We start from the raw sequence: 20789 nt of genomic DNA on the forward strand, positions 1-20789 counted from the left end.
AAAAAACCAATGAAAGACTCTTGCATTTTACTATCAGCTTCATCACACAATTTCTCTGAAATGTCTATAGCATATAAGAACATTTAAAGTCACATTTTGACACCTACCAATAATTTCTGGTTCTAGAAAAAATATATATATATACATATTAAATTTTACTCCTTCCCCCCCCCTTTTATTTGATGGGAAAGAGAGAAATTGAGAGCGTAGGAGGAGATACAGAGAGAGACCTGCAACACACTTCACTGAACAATGTAATGTGTGAGCTTAGCCAGGTGACCCACCATCTGGCCCCCTAAGATACAAATTTCAAATAAAACATTTCCAGAATCAACCTTTTATTTTCTTAAAAATTGAAGGACTATATTTTTTAATAATATAAATTATTCATATCTTTCAACTTTGCTTCTAAACAGAAACAGTCTACATCTCTATTTATAACTGTCCTTTCTAGGTTTTTTTAGAGTAACAAGAAGCATTTTATTGTTGACTTTTATGAAAACTCAACCAAGAACATCTGCATTTATTACAATATACTGCCAAAAATTGCATTAATTTTCATTGATGTCCATTAATTCGATAAATGTTTCGTCACTTGTAACATTTGCACTGTCAAAACAAGTTAATTATATCTTACTGACATTTCTGACAATTGCTTTAACTCTGACAAGAAGTATATTATTCACTTTAAAAAATCACTTTTGGATATTAAAAGTTTGTACTAAGCAAGAGAAGCTTGCAAGTCAGAAAGTCTTCAAAACTCATCTTAAAATCAGTGATAAATAACAATTCACCATCACTCTTATAAGAACACTCACATATTGTAGTGGAAAATACTATTACATACCTGCATAATCTGTCCTTGCATAATGCTCATCTTATAAGGACACTCATATATTGTAGTGGAAAATACTATTACATACCTGCATAATCTGTCCTTGCATAATGCCCATCTTCAGACTTAGTAGTTGTAGTGGTGTTATCTGCATTAAAAAATAGCAGATAAACTATGTTGGAGAACCTCTTTGCTAAGTATCTGACGCCATACACCTCACTCCAACAGCATCTTTATTACAGCTAAAGAATGTTCCCAACTATAATTCTAAGTAACCACTATACAAAGACAGATGTATCATTTCAGTGTCTGCTTGATTATAAACAACAGAATGATGATAGTTTTCTAAGATTTGGGGGAAAGGAGAAGGTTCACTAGTATAACAGAGATAAGTTAAAAACCAAGATAATGTTTATCTCTGACCACAAAAAAACATATAAAATTCAACTACATACTGTTTTTTAAAAAATATACTTGTGGCACACCTGGCTGAGTGCCCGTGTTACGGTGCACAAGGACCCAGGTTCCAGCCCCCCGGTCCCCACCCCACCTGCAGGGGGAAAGCTTTGTGAGTGGTGAAGCAGGGCTGCAGATGTCTCTCTGTCTCTCTCCCTCTCTATCTTCCCCTATCCTCTCAATGTCTGGCTGTTTCTATCCAATAAATAAAGATAATTAAAAAAAATTTAAAACTATCCTTGAAATATTTCTAGATCAATACATAAAATAGTTATGACTTATATTCAAACTTAGTATTGTCTAATTCTTAGATGCTTTGTTAGTGTGATTTTGACCTTATTTTTGTTGTTGTTGCTGTAATTCTTTCTTTTTCAATTTTATTAATGATCGACCACTGATTTACAAAACTATTAAGATAACAGGTCAATTCTTTCTTTAACAAGGAAAATGTCAACTTTTCTGAATACTAGCTTTGGTGTTCACGGCATTGTGAAAACACAATCATATTCAATGAGAACTATGTGGACTACTATTAATAGTCTTTCCAACTCTCAGAATCACTCCCGATGTTAGAGTAGACTGTGCTATTCCTTTCCAATCAGAACTGCTTATTGGAAACAAAGCAGCAACCTCACACAGAGGCATTTCTACTCTTCGCTGCTGCACAGAGACAGGACACATCTCTCTGAAGTGAATTTGGTTCTGAACACTACCTTCACATCGACCCAGCGACATGACTTCGATTCTCTCCTGTTTCTGACACGACGCTTCTTTGATTTGGCATGCATTATCATACGACTTCCCATCAGAAGCACAGAGGGGATTGAAGTTGGTTTGAGAACAGTCAATGTTGCACACACACCTGAAAAGAGAGAAGAAGAAAGATATGTGACATCAATAGTGTCTTTCCCACATTATAAATAAAACAAAGAATGGAAAAATGGCTAGACTGGCAAAATGCAAGTTGGCAAATTTGAATGGAACCCTTCCAGGGGGGAGCTATTATACTCTTCTAGCCGAGATGAAAAGAAACACAGACTTAATCGAAATTAATTCAGAAGAATGTGTAATAGACAGGAAATTAAAATGAAAAAGAAAATCTCAGGGAATAATCATCAGTTAATCTCTGCTACTAGAACTTTTAAAACATACACAGACTTCTCTGCTAATGCCTGCAGAATCTGACTAAGTGAAGTAGCCATGGAACTCCGCTTTCCAGGTTTCTTAAGTGAGATCTTTCTGTGCTAACATTCTTTTCTTGGGATAGTTGAAATGTGAAATCCCGAGGGAAATGATTTAGAGGACATTTGAAAGAAAGTAAGCAAGGGAATTATTTGGCAAAGGATTGGGAGTTAAATTTCTTAGAGTACACGAGGGTGAAGATGAAATGTGCCAAACGAACATTTTCAATTGTCCTTAACATTTGAGAACCAGATGACAGATATCGATGGCTCAGAGACAACCATATTTTTTGTGTTTGTTTGTTTGTTTCCACCAGAGCACTGTTCAGCTTTGGTTTATGGTGGTGTGGAGGATTGAACCTGGGACTTTGGAGGCTCAGGCATGAGAATCTATTTGCATAACCACTATGCTATCTACCCTCCACCCAGAAATATCAATATTTTAGTAAAGAACTATAGAAATGATCCCTGAAAGTATAGTCTTGAAATATCGATATTTTAATAAACATTCTCTTCAAAAAGTTTTAGGAGTTTTGTGGATCACGTGAGACCTACCCTATGAACCTCTTTCCCCAATACACTACTTTCTTTTCTACTTCTAGTTTTAAATACAAATACAAGTTAATTGCCAGTCATAATTTCAACATTTTCTATAATAGAAATGAAAATCTGAATAACGAAGGAAAATCCAGTCACCTGAACTTTGAATTATGTTTCAAAAACAAGCTTTAAATTTTTTCCACATGTTCTTAATGCTTTTCCCACAGGTTATTATAGTTCTTTGTATTTTATAATCTTATTCCATTGCTCTAAATAATGTATTATATTTTTATGTGTGCAAATATGTTACTTCCTTAGAATATTCAAAAATTTTATTCTTTTATACTGTCTCTCTAAATAGATGACTGTAATTTTTTCCAAGTGGTAAGCAACCCATTTACTTCTCAGTAGTTTTGCATTACTAGTTTTTTTTTTTTTACTACATTATCTTATGTGGAGTTGGAACTACACCATATTGAAAACAATAATAATAATGTCATTGATGCAGAGCTCGGGACCGCTTTATTGGATGTGTACAATGGCCATTTTACAAGCCAGTGGTGACAGAGCATCAGTTCAGAGAGCTAGTAAGCTGTGGAACAAAAACCACAGGAATGTTTACTAGAATTTGTCTAAGATACTTTCTAAGCTCTATTTTTTTTTTTCAATTGCAGGTAGGGTTATTGCTGGCGTCTAGTGCCAGCGTTAAGAATCCACCATTCCCAGTGGCTACTTTCCCCTTTTTCCTTTCTGTTTTATTTGATAGGACAGTGATGAACTGAGTGTGGAGTGGGGAGACAGAGGAGGAAAGAGACAAAGAAACCTACAGATCTGCTTTCATGCTCATGAAGTGTCCCCCATGCAGGTGGGCAACAGGTGTTAGAACCCTGGTCCTTGGACATGGTGATCTGTGCACTGGCTAGTCCCCGTAAATTCTAATGTTAAGCAGATTACTGATCCTATTCTTAGGATCACACTCACACCTGCACACCCACACCTGCACCCTCACTACCGGGGTTTGAACCCACGGCCTCCTATGTGCAAGTCCAGTGCTCTACTGCTAGCCACTTTCCAAGCCAGGGAGTTTAGGCTGTGGATATTTTCCCAGTGTTGGCTTCAAAGTGAGTGATCTGAGATTCTTGGACGTTTCTATTCATGGGATAAAGGGATTTTGTGTTTCTATATGAGTGTGTGAATTTGTCTCTGTGTTTGAGTGGATGTTGTGGTGACATCTATTATAGCTTATATCTTATATTGTTGCTAGTTTAAATGCTGTTAAAATTTTCCGAGGCTCTTGCCGGCCTGGCTAGCTTCACGGTGGGTATCAGAGACGCGGAGACAACGGCTGGGCAGGGCAGCTGTATTTCTTTATTCAGGAACAACGATTCATAAACTAAGACAAACTAATCACCAAACAGAACTCGGCTGTCTCTTTGCGGCGGCGCAAGCACTCTCTCTTTTTCTCTCGAACTCAGGAACCCTCTCCCTTACTCTCGAACTCAGGAACTCTCGTACTGGGGAACCCTCTGAAACTCTTCCACTGTGGAACTCTCTCTTACTCTGTAACCCTGAAACTCTCGAACTCCGGAACTCAGGAACTCTCGTATTGGGGAACCCCCTGAAACCCTTCCACTGTGGAACTCTCTCTTACTCTGTAACCCTGAAACTCTCGAACTCAGGAACTCCGGAACTCTGGCACTCTCGAACTCAGGAACCCTCTCCCGGGGTTCTTCTGGGGCGGGGCCAAGCAGGCCCGCGAAATTAGCAGGCCTGATCCAATTCTCTTGGCGGGGGGAGGGCTAGGACAAACCAATGTAAAGCATACGACATTTAAAGCAATATTTTTCCACAGCTCTCTCAAGGGCAAAGTGTCTTTTACTTCTTTCATACCTATGACTCCCGGTGCTTAGTACGATGTATCTAACAAGTCATTTTGTTAATGTTTCTTTATTATATTTATTGTCTAGAGACAGCTAGAAATCAAGAGAAGAGGGGGAGATACAGAGGGAGAGAGACAGAGAGACACCTGCAGCCCTGCTTCACCACTCGCAAAGCTTTCCCCCTGCAGATGGGGACCGGTGTCTGGAACCCGGGTCCCTGCGCACTGTAATAATATGTGCTCTCAACCAGGTGCGCTGCCACCCGGCCTCCTAACAAGATTCTAATACATGTTGGTTGAAATACTGAGCAAATGTTGGAATGGAGATGAAGAAGTTTAAGAAGAGTCACTGATGTGGAGAGCATGATGACTCTGCAAAAGATGTGCACATCTGAGGCTCTGAGGCACTAGGACGCATTCCCAGGACCACCATAAGTCAGAGGTAAGCAGTACTCTGGTCTCTCTCTCTCTCTGTCTTTCTCTCGCTCCCTCCCTCCCTCTCCCACTCTCTCTCTCTCTTCCTCTCCCTCCCTCCCTCTCCCACTCTCTCTCTTCCTCTCCCTCCCTCCCTCTCCCACTCTCTCTCTTCCTCTCCCTCCCTCCCTCCCTCTCCCACTCTATCTCTCTCTTCCTCTCCCTCTCCCTCTCTCTCTCCCTCTCTCTCTCTCCCTCTCCCTCTCCCTCTCTCTCTCCCTCTCTCTCCTGCTCTCTCTCTCTCCCTCCCTCCCTCCCTCTCCAGCTCTCTCTCTCTCATAATAAGGAACTTAAAAAAATAAAAACAAAAGTCACAGTTTTGCAAGCAGAACACCTTACGTGGACAGCTGGGTAGTAGGAATAGTGAACTTGGCTTTCCATGTTCCTGGCCCAGGCCCCACCACTTTATTTTTTTTTCTTTTTGCCAGCAGTTATTGCTGATGCTTGGTGCTCTCAGATTCTATGGTTTTCAGTGTCCAGTTTCTCTCTCTCTGCCCTTCCTCTCTCTCTCTATACATACATACATACATATATATATGTATATATATATATATATATATATATATATATATATATATATATATATATATATAATAGGGGCACTGGTAAAGAGAGGGGGGGATAAAGAGGAAACTCTCCTTCTGCCTCTATCTGTAAAAGTTTGCTTAGGGAGGTGAAGTCTCATTGAAGAAAAAGAAAGAAAGAAAGAAAGGGAGGAAGGAAGGAAGGAAGGAAGGAAGGAAGGAAGGAAGGAAAAAAGGGAAAGGAGAAAAGAGGGATCGAGTCATTGTACTAGACACTAACATCTAGGTAGAAAGAAATAGAGATATGTTCATAGGAACTCCTGCACAGCTCCCTGCTACTTGACACACGGAATCTCTAAGGAAGGGGAAAGTCCTTAAAAAAACTATTTCATGGATTGGGCGGTAGCGCAGTGGGTGAAGCGTACATGGCGCAAAGCACAGGGACCGGCGTAAGGACCCCGGCTCGAGCCCCCGGCTCCCCACCTGCAGGGGAGTCGCTTCACAGGCGGTGAAGCAGGTCTGCAGGTGTCTGTCTTTCTCTCCCCCAAACTGTCTTCCCTTCCTCTCTCCATTTCTCTCTGTCCTGTCCAACAACGACAACAGCAACAATAATAGTAACAACAATGATAAACAACAAGGGCAAAGAAAGGGAAAAAATAGCCTCCAGGAGCAGTGGATTTGGGCACTGAACCCCAGCAATAACTCTGGAAGAAAAACAAAAAACCAACTATTTCACCTTCTTCCTTTTATGAGAATAAACTCAAGTAAAGGAAATGGAGCAAGAGCTCTCAGTGAGTTAAGGAGTCCTCACAGTCCACTGTGGAAAGGAAATGTTTCTGCCAACCAAGCTGCTATTTCCATTCTGTGGTATTTGGATGCAGTTTTTAGGAATTGGTATCACTCGAAGATGTTGGCAGCTTGACAGTTTATTGCTATTTTAAAGCAGGGAAAAGTGTAACACTGATAAAAAGGTGACAGAATTATCATATACTTTAATGCTAAAACTGCAGGTCACTCTGTACTTTGGTAGCTAATGTAAATTAGCTCTGCATTTTTTTTTCCTTTCTACAAAAGTGAAAGGCAGACATTTAACAACAACAACAACAACAACAACAACAACAAAACCAACATAAACTCCTTTCTTTACTACTTCTGGCAAATAATTGCATTATTACTCATTCTGAGAGGAATAACTAGTTAATTACAGCTTGTCATAAGTATTTCATGGGAGAAAAAGGTTTGTAAAGCTGACACTGCATATGGTTGTCTTTGGGGGGTTTTGTATGTTTTCTTTCCTTTTCTTCTTCTCTTTTTTTTTTAACCTGCCTCAGTCTTCTGACATTTTGACACCACAATTACAGAGATATCTTTTCTTCTTGGCTACAAAGAAAAAGAATCAGCTGTACTTGAAAATAATAATTTGAGGGGTCGCTATATAGAAATACTACCCTCTGAAAATCCTTGAGAGAAAATTAACATTGACAGAAAACCTGAGCTCTCTGAATTGTAAGACGTGAATGAGACAAAATATAATTCTCAAAGACCACTTGATGATGGAGCGAAGGACATACATTAACGAAGAAAGAAATAGTGTCCGAGACAGCTCAGTTCTATCCGTAAGTACCTTGTGAATACTCTGGGGAGGGACAACCATTTATTCCCTCATCCTGCAATGAGTTAAACAAGTCTTTCCTGGGGCTTCCAGGGTGTGAGGAGGATACAGAATCGGCCGGGGAGCAGATTATTTATTCCTGCGCCTGGTCCGTGGCCGACCTCTAATTTCACTAGAGTTTCTTTCATCTATTAAACATGACCACCTCTTCTCTCAAGGTCTTGATTTGGTTCCCATTGTGCATCTTGACCATACAGCACTACTAATCAGTTTCAAACGCCTAGTTGCTCTGCTTTTGGACCTTGACCACTTTGTTTCCCCAGAGCCTGTCATCTCTGGGGCTATTGTGCAGACTCCTCGGGTCTAAGCAGCAAAGGAGGTCAGAGCTGCTGTCTGTGTGCTCTGTCAACACATAATGGATGCGCTGTGTTATATTAATGACTGAGAAGAAGGGTGTGTCCCTTTCACTCAAGACCGTTGCGATGCTCTAAACCCATTTCCTCATTGACTCTCACGGCACTCTTTTGGGTGGAATTTGATTACAAGTATTTTATCTGCAAAGAAACTGCAATTCAGACATTGCTGTAAGTTGTGAGAAGGGAAGATGAGATAAGTGATATGAAAATGCAAAGGCAACTTAAACCATTCATATGAAGAGAGGAAGGACATTAATCGAGGGGAGGAAATTACATGGCCATATTCTTAACGAGAGAGCTTAGGTGAGTTTATCTGATACTCTTTTTACAGACAGAACTCAGAGCTTGCACAAGGACTCAGTAGTCACTTTTTTCTTTTATGATAGAGATGGAGAGGTAGAAAGAAATAAAGTTGAAGAGAGGGAGAGAGACAGGCAAGGAGAGGGAGAGACATACCAGATAGATAGATAGAGAGAGAGAGAGAGAGAGAGAGAGAGAGATTGACTCTGACTTCTCCACTGCTTACAAAACCTTCCTGGCTGGGCCCTGAACCTGGGTCCTCATGCTCGGTGACATGCAGCCCCCTGGGTGCACCATTCACCATTTTCCAGCCCCAGGACTGATACAATTTTCAGGGCATATTATCCAGGACTCCAGCGAGGCTTTCCAAGGAGAATTAAGTTTATCTGACATGAGAGATGTTTAATTGCTATTAATACTATCACTGCATACAGACAGAAATACTGGTCTATGTGGTGGCTAGGTCTTGGGAATATTGGGATTCCCTAGCTGGGAGAAGTCCATGACAACAAGCAGCTTGTCCATCAAAGCCCGGACTTTCAGAATCATCTTCACATACTGCGCAGAGACGTTTCCTGGGAAAGAGATTGATGACCATTTGGTAAAATAACATCTGGTATACTCAATGTGTGATATGTAATATAAATCTGTAATATTAAATTATATATAATCCATGAAGCAAACACAGATAGGCCTGTGTTTAACAGAAATTTGATCTTTTACAAGAATCACAGTGGCCTCTGACAAATTAGAGCTTGTCAGGGACTAAACGGTGTAATGCAAATAACTTACTAAAGAAATGATGACTTTTCAGTGCACTGTGGCCTTCTTTAACTTCTGGCTTAATAAACTCTACCCCGGATATAGGTCAAAACCTTTTGTACAATATTTCAATAGCCCGTTTCCTTGGGTCTCCTCCTAGAGATTCTTTCTTAGGTCTGGTGGCATGTTTATAGCTGTGACTGTTAAAAATGGTGGAGGTGATTCTGATGTTGTCACTTGCTACTTAGTAGGCATTCTTCCTTTTTTTTTTTAAAAAAAAAAACGTATTCATTTATTTACTTTATGAGATAGAAAGAAATTGAGAGTGAAGGGGCGGTAGAGAGGAAAGAGGCAGAGAGAGACACCTGCAGCCCTGCTTCACTACTCGTGAAGCTTTTCCCTGCAGGTGGGGACCAGAGCATTGAACCCGGGTCCTTGTGCTCTCTGTGTGTGCTCAATCAGCTGTGCCACCACCTGGCCCCCACCAGGCACTCTTTCTCATCATCTAATACTAAAATGTTCCAAATTTAGTGCAAATTTCCCTGGGAGCAATTCTAATGCTACAGATCAGGCACTGTGAGACTCAGAAAACATATTTTATATTTTAGTTTTTTTATATTTATTTATTTTCCCTTTTGTTGCCCTTGTCTTTTTTATTGTGGTTGTAGTTATTATTGTTGTTATTGATGTCAGCATCATTGTTGGATAGGACAGAGAGAAATGGAGAGAAGAGGGGAAGACAGAGAGGGGGAGAGAAAGACATACACCTGCAGACCTGCTTCACCACCTGTGAAGTGACTCCCCTGCAGGTGGGGAGCCGGGGGCTTGAACCTGGATTCTTACGCTGGTCCTTGCACTTTGCACCATGTGCGCTTAACCTGCTGCGCTACCGCCCGACGCCCCATATTTTATATTTTAAGCAAGTTAGTTTTATTTTCCTTTATTTTTCCCTCCAGGGTTATCACTGGGCTTTGTGTAGGCACTATAAACCCACTGTTCCTGGTGGCCATTTTTTTTTTCAATTTTATTGGGTAGGACAGAGAGAAACTGAGAGAGGAGGAAGAGATAGAGAGGGAGACAGATAGACACCTGCAGACCTGCTTCATCACTTGTGAAGAGACCTCCCCTGCAGACGGGGTGCGGGGGACTCGAATCTGGATTCCTGCGCTTAGTACTATGCACGGTTAGCTGGATGCACCACGGCCCAGCCCTACGTTGCTCTGCCTTTTCTAAGGTCAACTTTGCAGAATCTTCTGGGAAATCTCAACTGTTCTGGCTCCAAGCACACTTTTTCTGTCTGCTCACACCATGATAAAAAATTTATTAAAGTTCTGGTTATTCGATACGACCCACTGATATAAATGAAAAGGCCTCCTTCTACATGCTTCAGGCATGTGGCATTCGGTTAAGTGTACATACTGAAAGTATATATTAGTGCTTAAACAGCCTGCGGAACTAACTCACTATACTAAAGAAAAAGGAGGACTCTCCTGTGCTAGGGACTAGGCTTCCACTTCAATACGGCTTCTACATTTAATACTCAGGATGTGAGGAGGAAAAATGTGTGGCCTACTAACTCACGAGAAGGTCGGCACTGAACAGAATCGTGGCGAGGTGGGTGTCACGAGGAAGTGTGAGGAAGCAGACACCAATGTGGGTGCTGGCTGGGGGTAGGGCAGAAGCAATCTCTGATTGTAGTCAACTCTTCCTGCCAAAAGGGCAGAATACAACACTCTGGACAGACTGCAAAGGGTCTTAATTCCAGTCCAAGGAGAGGCCTTTCTGTGCTAGGCTCCAGGCAGTGGCAAGGTCTGAAAGCTTTTTGAGCACAGGGTGAAAAGAAGGCCAACAGGAAGAGACAGGTGCTTCAGGAAGAAGGAACTTGTGGCGGAGACCGAGCAGGAGCTAGGTAGTCACTGGGCTACTGCTGTAAACTAGGGACCAGCAAGAAAAGCATAGGAGAGAAGAAACTCCAAGGAAGTAACAGAAGAATCAATCCGGTTAGGGACTGGCTACTTGAAGCACATTCTAGCAAAGCACTTAAGTCCCAACACCCTGCCTTCCTGCTCAGCCCCTGCCTGCTCTGTCCCCAACCCAAGTTGCTTTCCAGAAAGGAAACTTGCTGAAGAAAAGGCTCCTCCCAGACAGGTAGCTTGAGTGCAGGACCCAGGGAGCTGCTTCCTCCTAAGAGAGTTCTCCTTCCTTGTGGTGGGGGCACAGCACAGGACTGTCACCATGACGAGATCACACAAACCTCTTGACTTCAGTTTTAAAAAATAGACTCCTTGTGTTAAAGTAAACCCTGCTTGTCTCCAGGAATGTTTATGTATCATAGTTAGATGTTCCCCAGCATACTTCCTCTCTCTCTCTCTCCTTCTCTCTTTCCTCTCTCTCTCTCTTTCCTCTCTCTCTCCTCTCCCTCTCCCTCTTTCTCTCTCTCTTTGACACAAGCACATTTACATCTCAAAATAATCAAAGCCAACAATTCTCTTCCTCATGTACATTTTTTAAGTATCTGGTAGCAAACATTTGTCATCACCATCATGGGCATTTGTGCTTTCCTCATTATCCAGAAAACCTATTCAGTAACCAGGGGCGGCTCTGTGATCACGGAGAAGTGCATTGTTCTGACTAGATAGGGCTTCACACGTAACACAGTCAGAAAGCATGATCCAGCTTTCTAGCCCTGTGCTAAACTCTCACACCATCTTCCCCAAACAGTATTCTCAGTCCACCTGCATGTTAGCTATCAGGCTCAGGCAAAAATTGCTCAAGTCATGGGCCCCTTGGAACATACTTAAAATAGACTTCAATGCTTCTTCCCACACGAAGACCATTATTCCTACCATTGGGTTCATGTTTATTAAACAATTTGTTCTGCTTTATATCTTACTGCTTTTTAGCTGCCAAGCTGCAGATGCTACCATGACACTGTCCTGACTTCCCTGGGCAGACACCCTCACCCATGTGTCCAGGAACCTCCCCTCCCCAGAGCCCTGCTCCCACTAGGGACAGACAGACACAGGCTGGGGGTGTGGATCCACCTGCCAACACCCTTGTCCAGCGGAGAAGCAATGACAGAAGCCACAACTCCCACCTTCTGCTCCCCATAAAGAATTTGGGTCCAGACTCCCAGAGGGATAAAGAATAGATAAACTTCCTATGGAGGGGATGGGATACAGATCTCTGATGGAAACTATATGGAATTGTAGCCCTGTATCTTACAATCTTGATAATCATTGTTAATTCATTATATATATAAAAAACTAAACAAAAAGAACTAGAAAAGGAAGTAGAAAGGAAAAAGTCACACACTAAAATTGTGACAAGAAAGTCACATTTGAATAAAGTGAGAGACGACATTCCCACTCACTGCTCTGTGTCAGTCATCATCGACCTGGGCTGTAACATTTCTGATAGTAAGGTCAGACCATGGGAAGAGATTTACAGTCGGGGACAAGACTCGGCAGTCCGGTTTGGACACTTTACTATTCTGCCTGCTGGACACTAAAAAATAGAACTGGCCCAACGAGATAATCACACGGAGGTAATTGAGTCTAAAATGCTAAATCTTGGTATTCTATGACTTTTTTTTTTTTTTTTTTTTTTGCCACCAGAGTTGTTACTGGAGTTCTCCACTTCTCCCAGGGTCAGAGACAGAGAAAGTTGGGGGGTGAGAGGAGAAATACCGCAGCGCCCTCCACTGCTTGTAAACCTTGAGCCCTGAAGGCTCTCCCATGTGTGGCAGGAGGCTCAGATCTGAGTCCTTGCACAGAGTGTTATGTGCACTCTACCAGCTAAGCGAGAGGCTGGCTCCTCTGTGCACATATCACCAATCATTTCTGTTTACCAATGCGTTTTTTGTCTTCCTCTCATCATGTTTGCCACCTTTGCTAATTTCCCCTCTCCTAAACAAGTTTTTGGCCTGCCTTCATCTCCTCCTCGACCTACTGCAGTGCTTTGAACACAACAGACCTTCTACACAGAACGGCCGTATTCACGAGTACATGAGTGAGAATTCTTGCTCACTTTTTCAATGCTGGTTTAACGTCCTTCCCGTTAGTGGTTTTCTCGATGATTCCCCATGTTCTAGAACTCCAGGATTCCAATCATGCTCTTTGTCGCCTCAGAATCTTCCTTCCTAGGGCCGACGCTTGTGTTTTCACCTTTCCAGTCTTGCTTACATGCTCGCCTGGCCTGTGCCACGTGTATCCACAGATTAGAGGGATGGAGACGCAACTCTCGGATCTAGTCACTAGGACCTCAAGCCATTATGTGGATCTAATAAATGCATGTTGGGTGAATGTACAGCTGAGTTAAAATCGAATTCTGCAGTGTCGGATGGAAAATATTCTTTTGTAAGAGATGGGAATTAATGACTGATTCACAATAACATCTCCAGAACTTGTTTATCTGAAAGTATTAAGTGAAGAGTAAGGAGAAGCAACTTCCTGTGGTATTTGGTACACGCAGACTCTGTTACTTCTCGTATTCATGCAGAGTCCCTGTTTCTACCCGTATTATAGCGGTCGGGTCTAGCTAAGGCCAGCCGTCAACCTGCATCAACCTCCTACCTAGACTTGACTGATCAACAGCAAGTAAGCTTTGCCCAAGTGTGATGAAATTATTATTTTTCATGTTTATTTATCTAATGTTTATCAGTGGGTTTATTTATTTATTTAAAAAAGGAGACATTAACAAAACCATAGGATAAGAGGGGTACAACTCCACACAATTCCCACCACCAGAACTCCGTATCCCATCCCCTCCCCTGACAGCTTTCCCATTTTCTATCCCTCTGGGAGCATGGACCCAGGGTCGTTGTGGGATGCAGAAGGTGGAAGGTCTGGCTTCTATAATTGCTTCCCCGCTGAACATGGGTGTTGGCAGGTCGATCCACACTCCCAGTCTGCCTCTCTCTTTCCCTAGTGGGGTGGGGAGTTTTTTTTTTCTTCTATTTTTAAATACAAAGAAAAAAAAAACCTCTAATGTCTCTTGAATTCAGGGGTGTGGCTTTAAAAATGTTAAGTAGTTCATGCCTTCTGCAGATTTTTCTTTATAGATGAAAATTTAGCATTATCTACCTGATTTTGATTTTTTTTTTTTTAACTAAACAGTGATTTATGGGACTACAAGTTAATAAGAGTGTAGAATTTTGATATTTTTAAATCTTTGTAATTTTCAAAATATAAACTGTTAGCACATATACCCAATTTTCAAAAATAGACAACTTATTTACAGGTTTAAAATATCAAAATGATTTATATTTCTGGAAGATAGAGCATATGAATTAATGGTTCCCAGGACTATGGTGGAAGAAGGTGTGATGACTTACACAGGCTATGTATCCATGGGAAATTATACCTTTGAATCCTAGAGTTTTGTAAATCACTACTGAATCTCTAATAATAAAAACATATATAATAAATGAATGCCATTCTGCTGATCAATGCCAAGAATAAGTTCATTTCACTGGTTCGACTTTTTCCTTCAGGTCTTTGGTGTCTGCTTTTCTTTCTCTCTCTCTCTTTCCCTCTCTAAGTAATTAAGTCACGTATATAGCCTACGTTCCTAGAAACAAACAAACAATAAACTTCCGTACCATTCACGGAGCTTGCTTAAGATTGAGAACATGGGAAAATGAATTTCGGGCAATAATGTAGAACAACATTTTTACATAGTCTATAAATGCATCAATGTCCGGTATTTGCATGCAGTAACACTATGGATGAGATGACTCTACTTGTACTTTCAAGCACAGTAGAAGAAATCCAACTTACAGATTTTGAGAGAATCATGAATAAACAGAGCAACATGAATAAACTCATGATACATTCGTATCGTATTTGCTACTGGTCATGTCCCTTTTATCCCAAACAAAAATGTCCGCATTTCTCTTCTTAAATGGCTGTGCAAACTGGTCTAGGTCTCTGCCTCCTTTCAGGTCTTCATCTGTACAATTGAACATGTTTTTGTTTCTTTGTTTTTCTCTTAGAAATAATTAGTAGACACTACAGAAACACAATATGTGTGTCAAAAGAATATTCTGAGTTACTGTAAATGCAAAATCATGTCCTTGAAATCAGTAAGCTGCTGGCTATAACAAATACTAGAATTAGCAGAAGTGACTATCCACAGCTTGGATATATTGCTTTTATTTAAATTACTGTGACTATATTAGACATGTGTTTATTGAGAATTTGATTTATCTTTATCTATGCTGCATACCCATTTCATATACTGTAAGCCTATTTTTCTGTTTTTAGAGATTGACTTATTTGTTTACTTTGAGAGGCCAAGGAAAGACTGTAGCACCTGTGAGTCAGCCACAGTGGGATCAGGACTTAGCCTGTGTATTCTGGGGCTGGGGGGATGCAAGTGTCGGGTTCTAACAAGCTAAGCTACCTCGCCAGCCCTCACTCAGTCTGCTGGCTGAAATCATGTTACATTGCTTCTTCAACATCAAACATGCTTTTTCATGATCACATACTTACACACTATGTGTTCTGCAGATAAGTATCGACAGGTGTCACTACAAACGGGCACACTATGCAGCCTAAGTAGCCACTATTCAAACAGACCAGCATATAACTGATTAAAATGTGAAAGCACAGGATGGTCACTTCTATCTGTGCTGCTCCATGCCACAAGTCTTAGACCTTCCTCACTCAGAAACGACGTGCCCTTGGGAGTCGGGCTATAGCGCAGCAGGTTAAGCGTACGGACTGGCAGAAGAAATGACGTGCCCTAACCTGGCACTTTGCAGACGGGCGTGAGTCTTGCTGGGATCATTCTCAGACACACATCAAGGCCAGCGGGACCGAGGCTGGCAGCTCACAGTCAGCCAGGTGTTGCATCAGTGAGGGGCCCTTCACCGTCAGCTGGAATCCAAACTTCTACATCCTTGAGCAAATCCCAGCCCTAACTAAATGAACTGGTATCTTATCTACTTTGTAACATTTCCCAAAGACATGCACTATAAATTAAAGTTCCAATCAAAGGTACTAAAATGTAAGAAAGACTATTTCTTATCCTGAAAGACATCAGATGACTTCAGCTTTGTGTTTATGCTTTTACAGATCATGGCTACTTGGACTGTACGAGTTCTATACTGAAAAAAAAATCAGCGTGTATGTTAGAATTCCAACTAGTAAAAGCATCTACAAATTACATGTTTCCTTCTTTGAATACTAAAAAAAACAAGAGAAGGTCAACTTGTAATTAAGACACTGAAATGCTTGGGATTATATGCTAACTAAAGGGATAGGAGGTAGCCCATCCAGCAGAGTCCACACTTTTCTGTGTACAAGGATGTGGGTTTGAACCCAGGCACCACATGTAGCATCCTTCACAGCACAGGGAAAACTCCGTGAAGGGTGGGTCACTACTTAATTTCTCTCTCACGCTGTCTTCCTGTGTTTGAAGATGAAAGGGAAGACATTAGATTCCCAGAGCAATGGAATCCTGCATGCTCTAGTCTCTACTGGGAAAGAATAAACAGTGAATCTATGTAGACTTTATAGTGAAAAACTACCAGGGAAATGAGGAATGTAGGAGAGTCCTTGAGTCACTGCGGACCACCGCACACTTCTGCTTCAAGGTCTATGTTGCCCCTAACTCGCGTGCACGTGTGCTCTGTCTCATGGGCCCTGGTCCATGTCTAGGCTCTGTGGCTTCGTTAGTAAGGACACCGCCCGAAATGGAACTAAGGAGTGCTGTGAGCTAGGGAAGGTCTCACAGAGTACTGGTGTCTCTGCATATTGTCCAAACTGAAATATCCACCTTCTGCAACCCATAATGATCCCGGGGCCATACTCAGAGAGGGATAAAGAATAGGGAAGCTTCCAAAAGTGGGGCTGGGACAGGGAACTCTGGTGGTAGGAACTGTGTGGAGTTGTACCCCTGTTATCTGACAGTCTTGTCAGTCATTATTAAATCACTAAAAACAAATAAAATGATCCAACAAGAGTTCCTGAGCTATTCCCCACATTTCTCGTTGTCATCTAAGAGTCAGTTCACAATATAATGGAGGGTTTTTTACAGTTTATGATATTTATACACTTTTACTTCCCTGGTCCATCTTTCTAGTCCTATTTCCAATCATGACATTGTCTCCCTAGACAATACCTTTCGCCCACCTGCATGTTAGCTGTCGGGCTGAGGCAAAAATTAGTAGTCATGGGCCCCTTGGAATAGACCTAAAACAGACTTCCTAGGTCCTTCCAACATGAAGACCCCCAATTTTCATATGCTCTATTCTTATATTCTTCCTAGCTTTTTCCAAAATGGAGACCCCAAATCTCATTTGCTCTCTTCTTACCTTTAGATGTCTGATTATTAAACTTTTTTTTCCCTGATTTATATCTTAATGCTTTTTCAGCCACTAAGTTGCAGATGATACCATGATGCCATTATGAATTCCCTGAGTAGACGACATCACCAATGTGTCCTGGAACCCCACCTCTCCAGAGCCCTGCCCCACTAGGGAAACACATAATTAGGCTGGGGGTGTGAATCGACCTGCCAACTTCATGTCCAGTGGAGAAGCAATTACAGAAGCCAGAACTCCCACCTTCTGCACCCCATAATCATCCTGGGTTAATACTCCCAGAGGGATAAAGAACAGGAAAACTTACAATGTAGGGGGTGGAATGTGGAACTCTGGTGGTAGGAATTATACCCCCTCTTACCTAATGGACTAGTTGATCATAATTAAATCAATAAACAAAACTTTAAAAAGTAAAGGAGATCAAATCATCCTCTTGCTCAAATTACAGAGAAACTTTCAACTGATTTTGGAGTAAGATTGCGCTTTTTACCACTGTCTGTGAATCTTCACATGAAGATTCTTCTCTGACTTCATCGCTTCGCAATCTCCTCCAGCCTTTCCTTGTTCTAACTACAATAGACTGCTTTCCTGTTCTTTACACATACCACGTATAATTCTGTCAGCAGGACCTCTCATTTGCTGGCTCCTCAGTCTGGCATATTCTTACATTAGTTATTTTTTAGGAGTTAAAATGTCTGCTCCAGCACACTTCCATCTCTGAAGCTTAGCTATAGTTTCCTCCACCTCAACACACACAGTTTGTAGACTGTGGCTCTGTTTTGCTCACTACTTTTCAGGATCAGAACAGTATCTGGTATATAATAGGCACTCAATAAATATTTATTGAATAAACCAGTAAATAGGTGAACACATGACTAACCAAACAATACTCATATTTTAGCAACCTAGAAAAACTCTTGATTTGCATTATATGGCTGACTAGATCATTGCATATCATTTTATATGATTATCCAAAACTGTTCCTTTCATCTTTATACTGTAAATTTTGTCATAAAAATTTTCTTCTTCTTTCAAGCATGGGGTTTCAAAATTTATTCTCAGTTGCAGGTTGACTAAATCAGATCATATATACTTACACCTATACGTATGTTTATGAAAGAGAGAAAGGAGAGAAGGATCGCAACAGAGAGAAATGGGGGGAGATACCACAGTCCTGCCACCTCCTTGGTGGATTACGTGCACGGAAAGGAAAGTGTACTGTATAGGGGAGCTATTTGCTAGTCTTAAAATAGGTGTTAATTTTTCATTCTTAACTCACAGTGGGTGAACAAAAGTGCCTGATAAAGAATTGGAGTGCCTACCATGCACAAGTTATTAGACATTTTGGAATCTGATCACTCCTCCTTCACCCCCATGGTCATGGTCAAATATTCTTGTGAGCCCCCGGCTCCCCACCTGCAGGGGAGTTGCTTCACGGGTCTGCAGGTGTCTGTCTTTCTCTCCTCCTCTCTGTCTCTCCCTCCTATCTCCATTTCTCTCTGTCCTATCTAACAATGACAACACCAATATACAACAATAAACAATAACAAGGACAACAAAAGGGATATAAATATAAAAAGACAAATATTCTTGTTAAGTTAGACTTAGTTACTTTAAATTTGATACTGCAATTCACATCCAAATGATCAGTCTTCAGAAAATAGTACAAATGAGAAAAGTCCCTACTGTCTGAATGTCCTGGGATATCTGTCACACATACAATTAGTCTGCTTGGTTTTTTTGCAAGTCTTTGGCACTGGAATTCATATAATGTAATTTTAATCTTTTTTCTTTTCATTGGAATGCTCAAAATCATTCAGAGACCCCATCTGTCAAAAATTCAGCAGGTCCTTCCCTCTTAATGCTGATTTCATTTGTATCAGTCTTTGTTGTTATCCTTATGATCACCTGCCCTCCAAAGTCTGAGTCTGTGTTTACCGCAGAGGTAGAAGATGATTAAAGGTTACCGTCTGCACCAAGCATTTGCCAATCAAGCAGCTTCAATCTGCAGACAATTCACTGTGTGTCTAATTTAAGTAATTTGATCATTCTGATCTGACTTCCAATTACACTTGTATCAACAGATCTATTTCATTTCAGAGATGAAACAGCAGCTACTGAACATGGAATAAGCTTGCATCTGTACTGGCTGAAAGCACCTTCTTTGAGTTTCAACATATCATGGAGAACAAGGACATAAAAGCTGATCACTGTACTGATTCTATTAGATGCAAATATTACCACTTCATTAATTGTAGTAAGTATAAATGCGAAGAATTTCTTTCTTTAAATTTTTTTATTATTATCCTATCCTTATTTATTGGATGGAGACAGCCAGAAATTGAGAATGTAGAGGGGAGGGAGAGAGGAAGAGAAAAAGAGGCAGCCCTGCTTTCACACTCGCAAAGCTTTCCCACTGCAGGTGGGGGCTGGGGGCTTGAACCCTGGTCCTTGTACATTGTAACAGGTGCACCCCCTTTTTTCTCCCAGAGTGATAGATTTTGCTTTTGGAAGTATATTGTTTTTATTTTAAGTATGCTTTCTTTTTTTTTTAATTTAAGAAAGGATGAATTAACAAAACCATAGGGTAGGAGGGGTACAACGCCACACAATTCCCACCACCCAATCTCCATTTCCCACCCCCTCCCCTGATAGCTTTCCCATTCTCTATCCCTCTGGGAGCATGGACCCAGGGTTGTTGTGGGTTGCAGAAGGTGGAAGGTCTGGCTTCTGTCATTGCTTCCCCGCTGAACATGGGTGTTGACTGGTAGGTCCATACTCCCAGTCTGCCTCTCTTTCCCTACTGAAGACTCCCAGTCCGAGGGTATGTTTTGCAGTAACTGTGGTTAAAGGCGAGCAGGTGCAAAGCAGAAAGTGGCTCCCTTTCCTTCTCTAGAACGCTGTTATTTTTTGGTCATCACTGGGACTTCACTGCTCTGGGTCGATTTTTTTTTCAGGGGGGGGGTGGGCAGGGTATAAAAGAATAGAGACCAAGATAGAGAGACAGTGAGAAAGGGAGAGAAACCATAGGCCCCTAAGTTTCCCCCAGTTCTGTGGGGCTTGGGACTTGAACCTGAGCCTAGCTAAGTAGACGTACTGCCCAACTGAGCTGTGTCCACAGTTTGTTTAGCCAGACTTCTTAAGCTGTCCCCTTACAACACAGACTACGCCTCGGCAGACTGCAGGCTGCTAGGTTGTGGTTAACAGATTAAGGATTTGACTGCGTGTTGTTACATAATATTTTATCTACCAAATTGATTTATCAAACATACATCTAAACATTATAGCTGTGACTTGTCACTGGAAAATTTTTGTTGCTAGATAGACATTAGATGTTTGAACGGCATCGCAGAGACCACCACAGAAGCTTATTTTTACCCCAAAGCTGGTAAGGACTGAAATGGTCACAGAATTTTAGCATCCACTTCTGTACTTGTTCAGTTTGGCTGCATATTCTGCAGTATGTTTAGCCCTTTAAAAG

The 20789-nt window shown here is 41.4% G+C and overlaps 1 protein-coding gene and 1 pseudogene across 1 annotated transcript in view; both read right to left on the reverse strand.

The window, feature by feature from the left end:
• The window catches only part of TMEFF2 (transmembrane protein with EGF like and two follistatin like domains 2), a 135237-nt gene that overhangs the window by 65237 nt on the left and 49211 nt on the right, over positions 1-20789 (reverse strand). The window contains exons 3-4 of the mRNA XM_060178279.1: positions 2005-2153; positions 924-983 (exon numbers count right to left, since the gene is read on the reverse strand). Of these exons, the coding sequence (XP_060034262.1) occupies positions 924-983; positions 2005-2153 (209 nt within the window). The remainder of the gene's footprint in view (positions 1-923; positions 984-2004; positions 2154-20789) is intronic.
• LOC132534476 (small nucleolar RNA U3) lies at positions 2869-2956 on the reverse strand (annotated as a pseudogene).

This window comes from Erinaceus europaeus, chromosome 18 (assembly GCF_950295315.1).
Source record: "Erinaceus europaeus chromosome 18, mEriEur2.1, whole genome shotgun sequence".
In the NCBI taxonomy this organism is placed as follows: Eukaryota; Metazoa; Chordata; class Mammalia; order Eulipotyphla; family Erinaceidae; genus Erinaceus; species Erinaceus europaeus.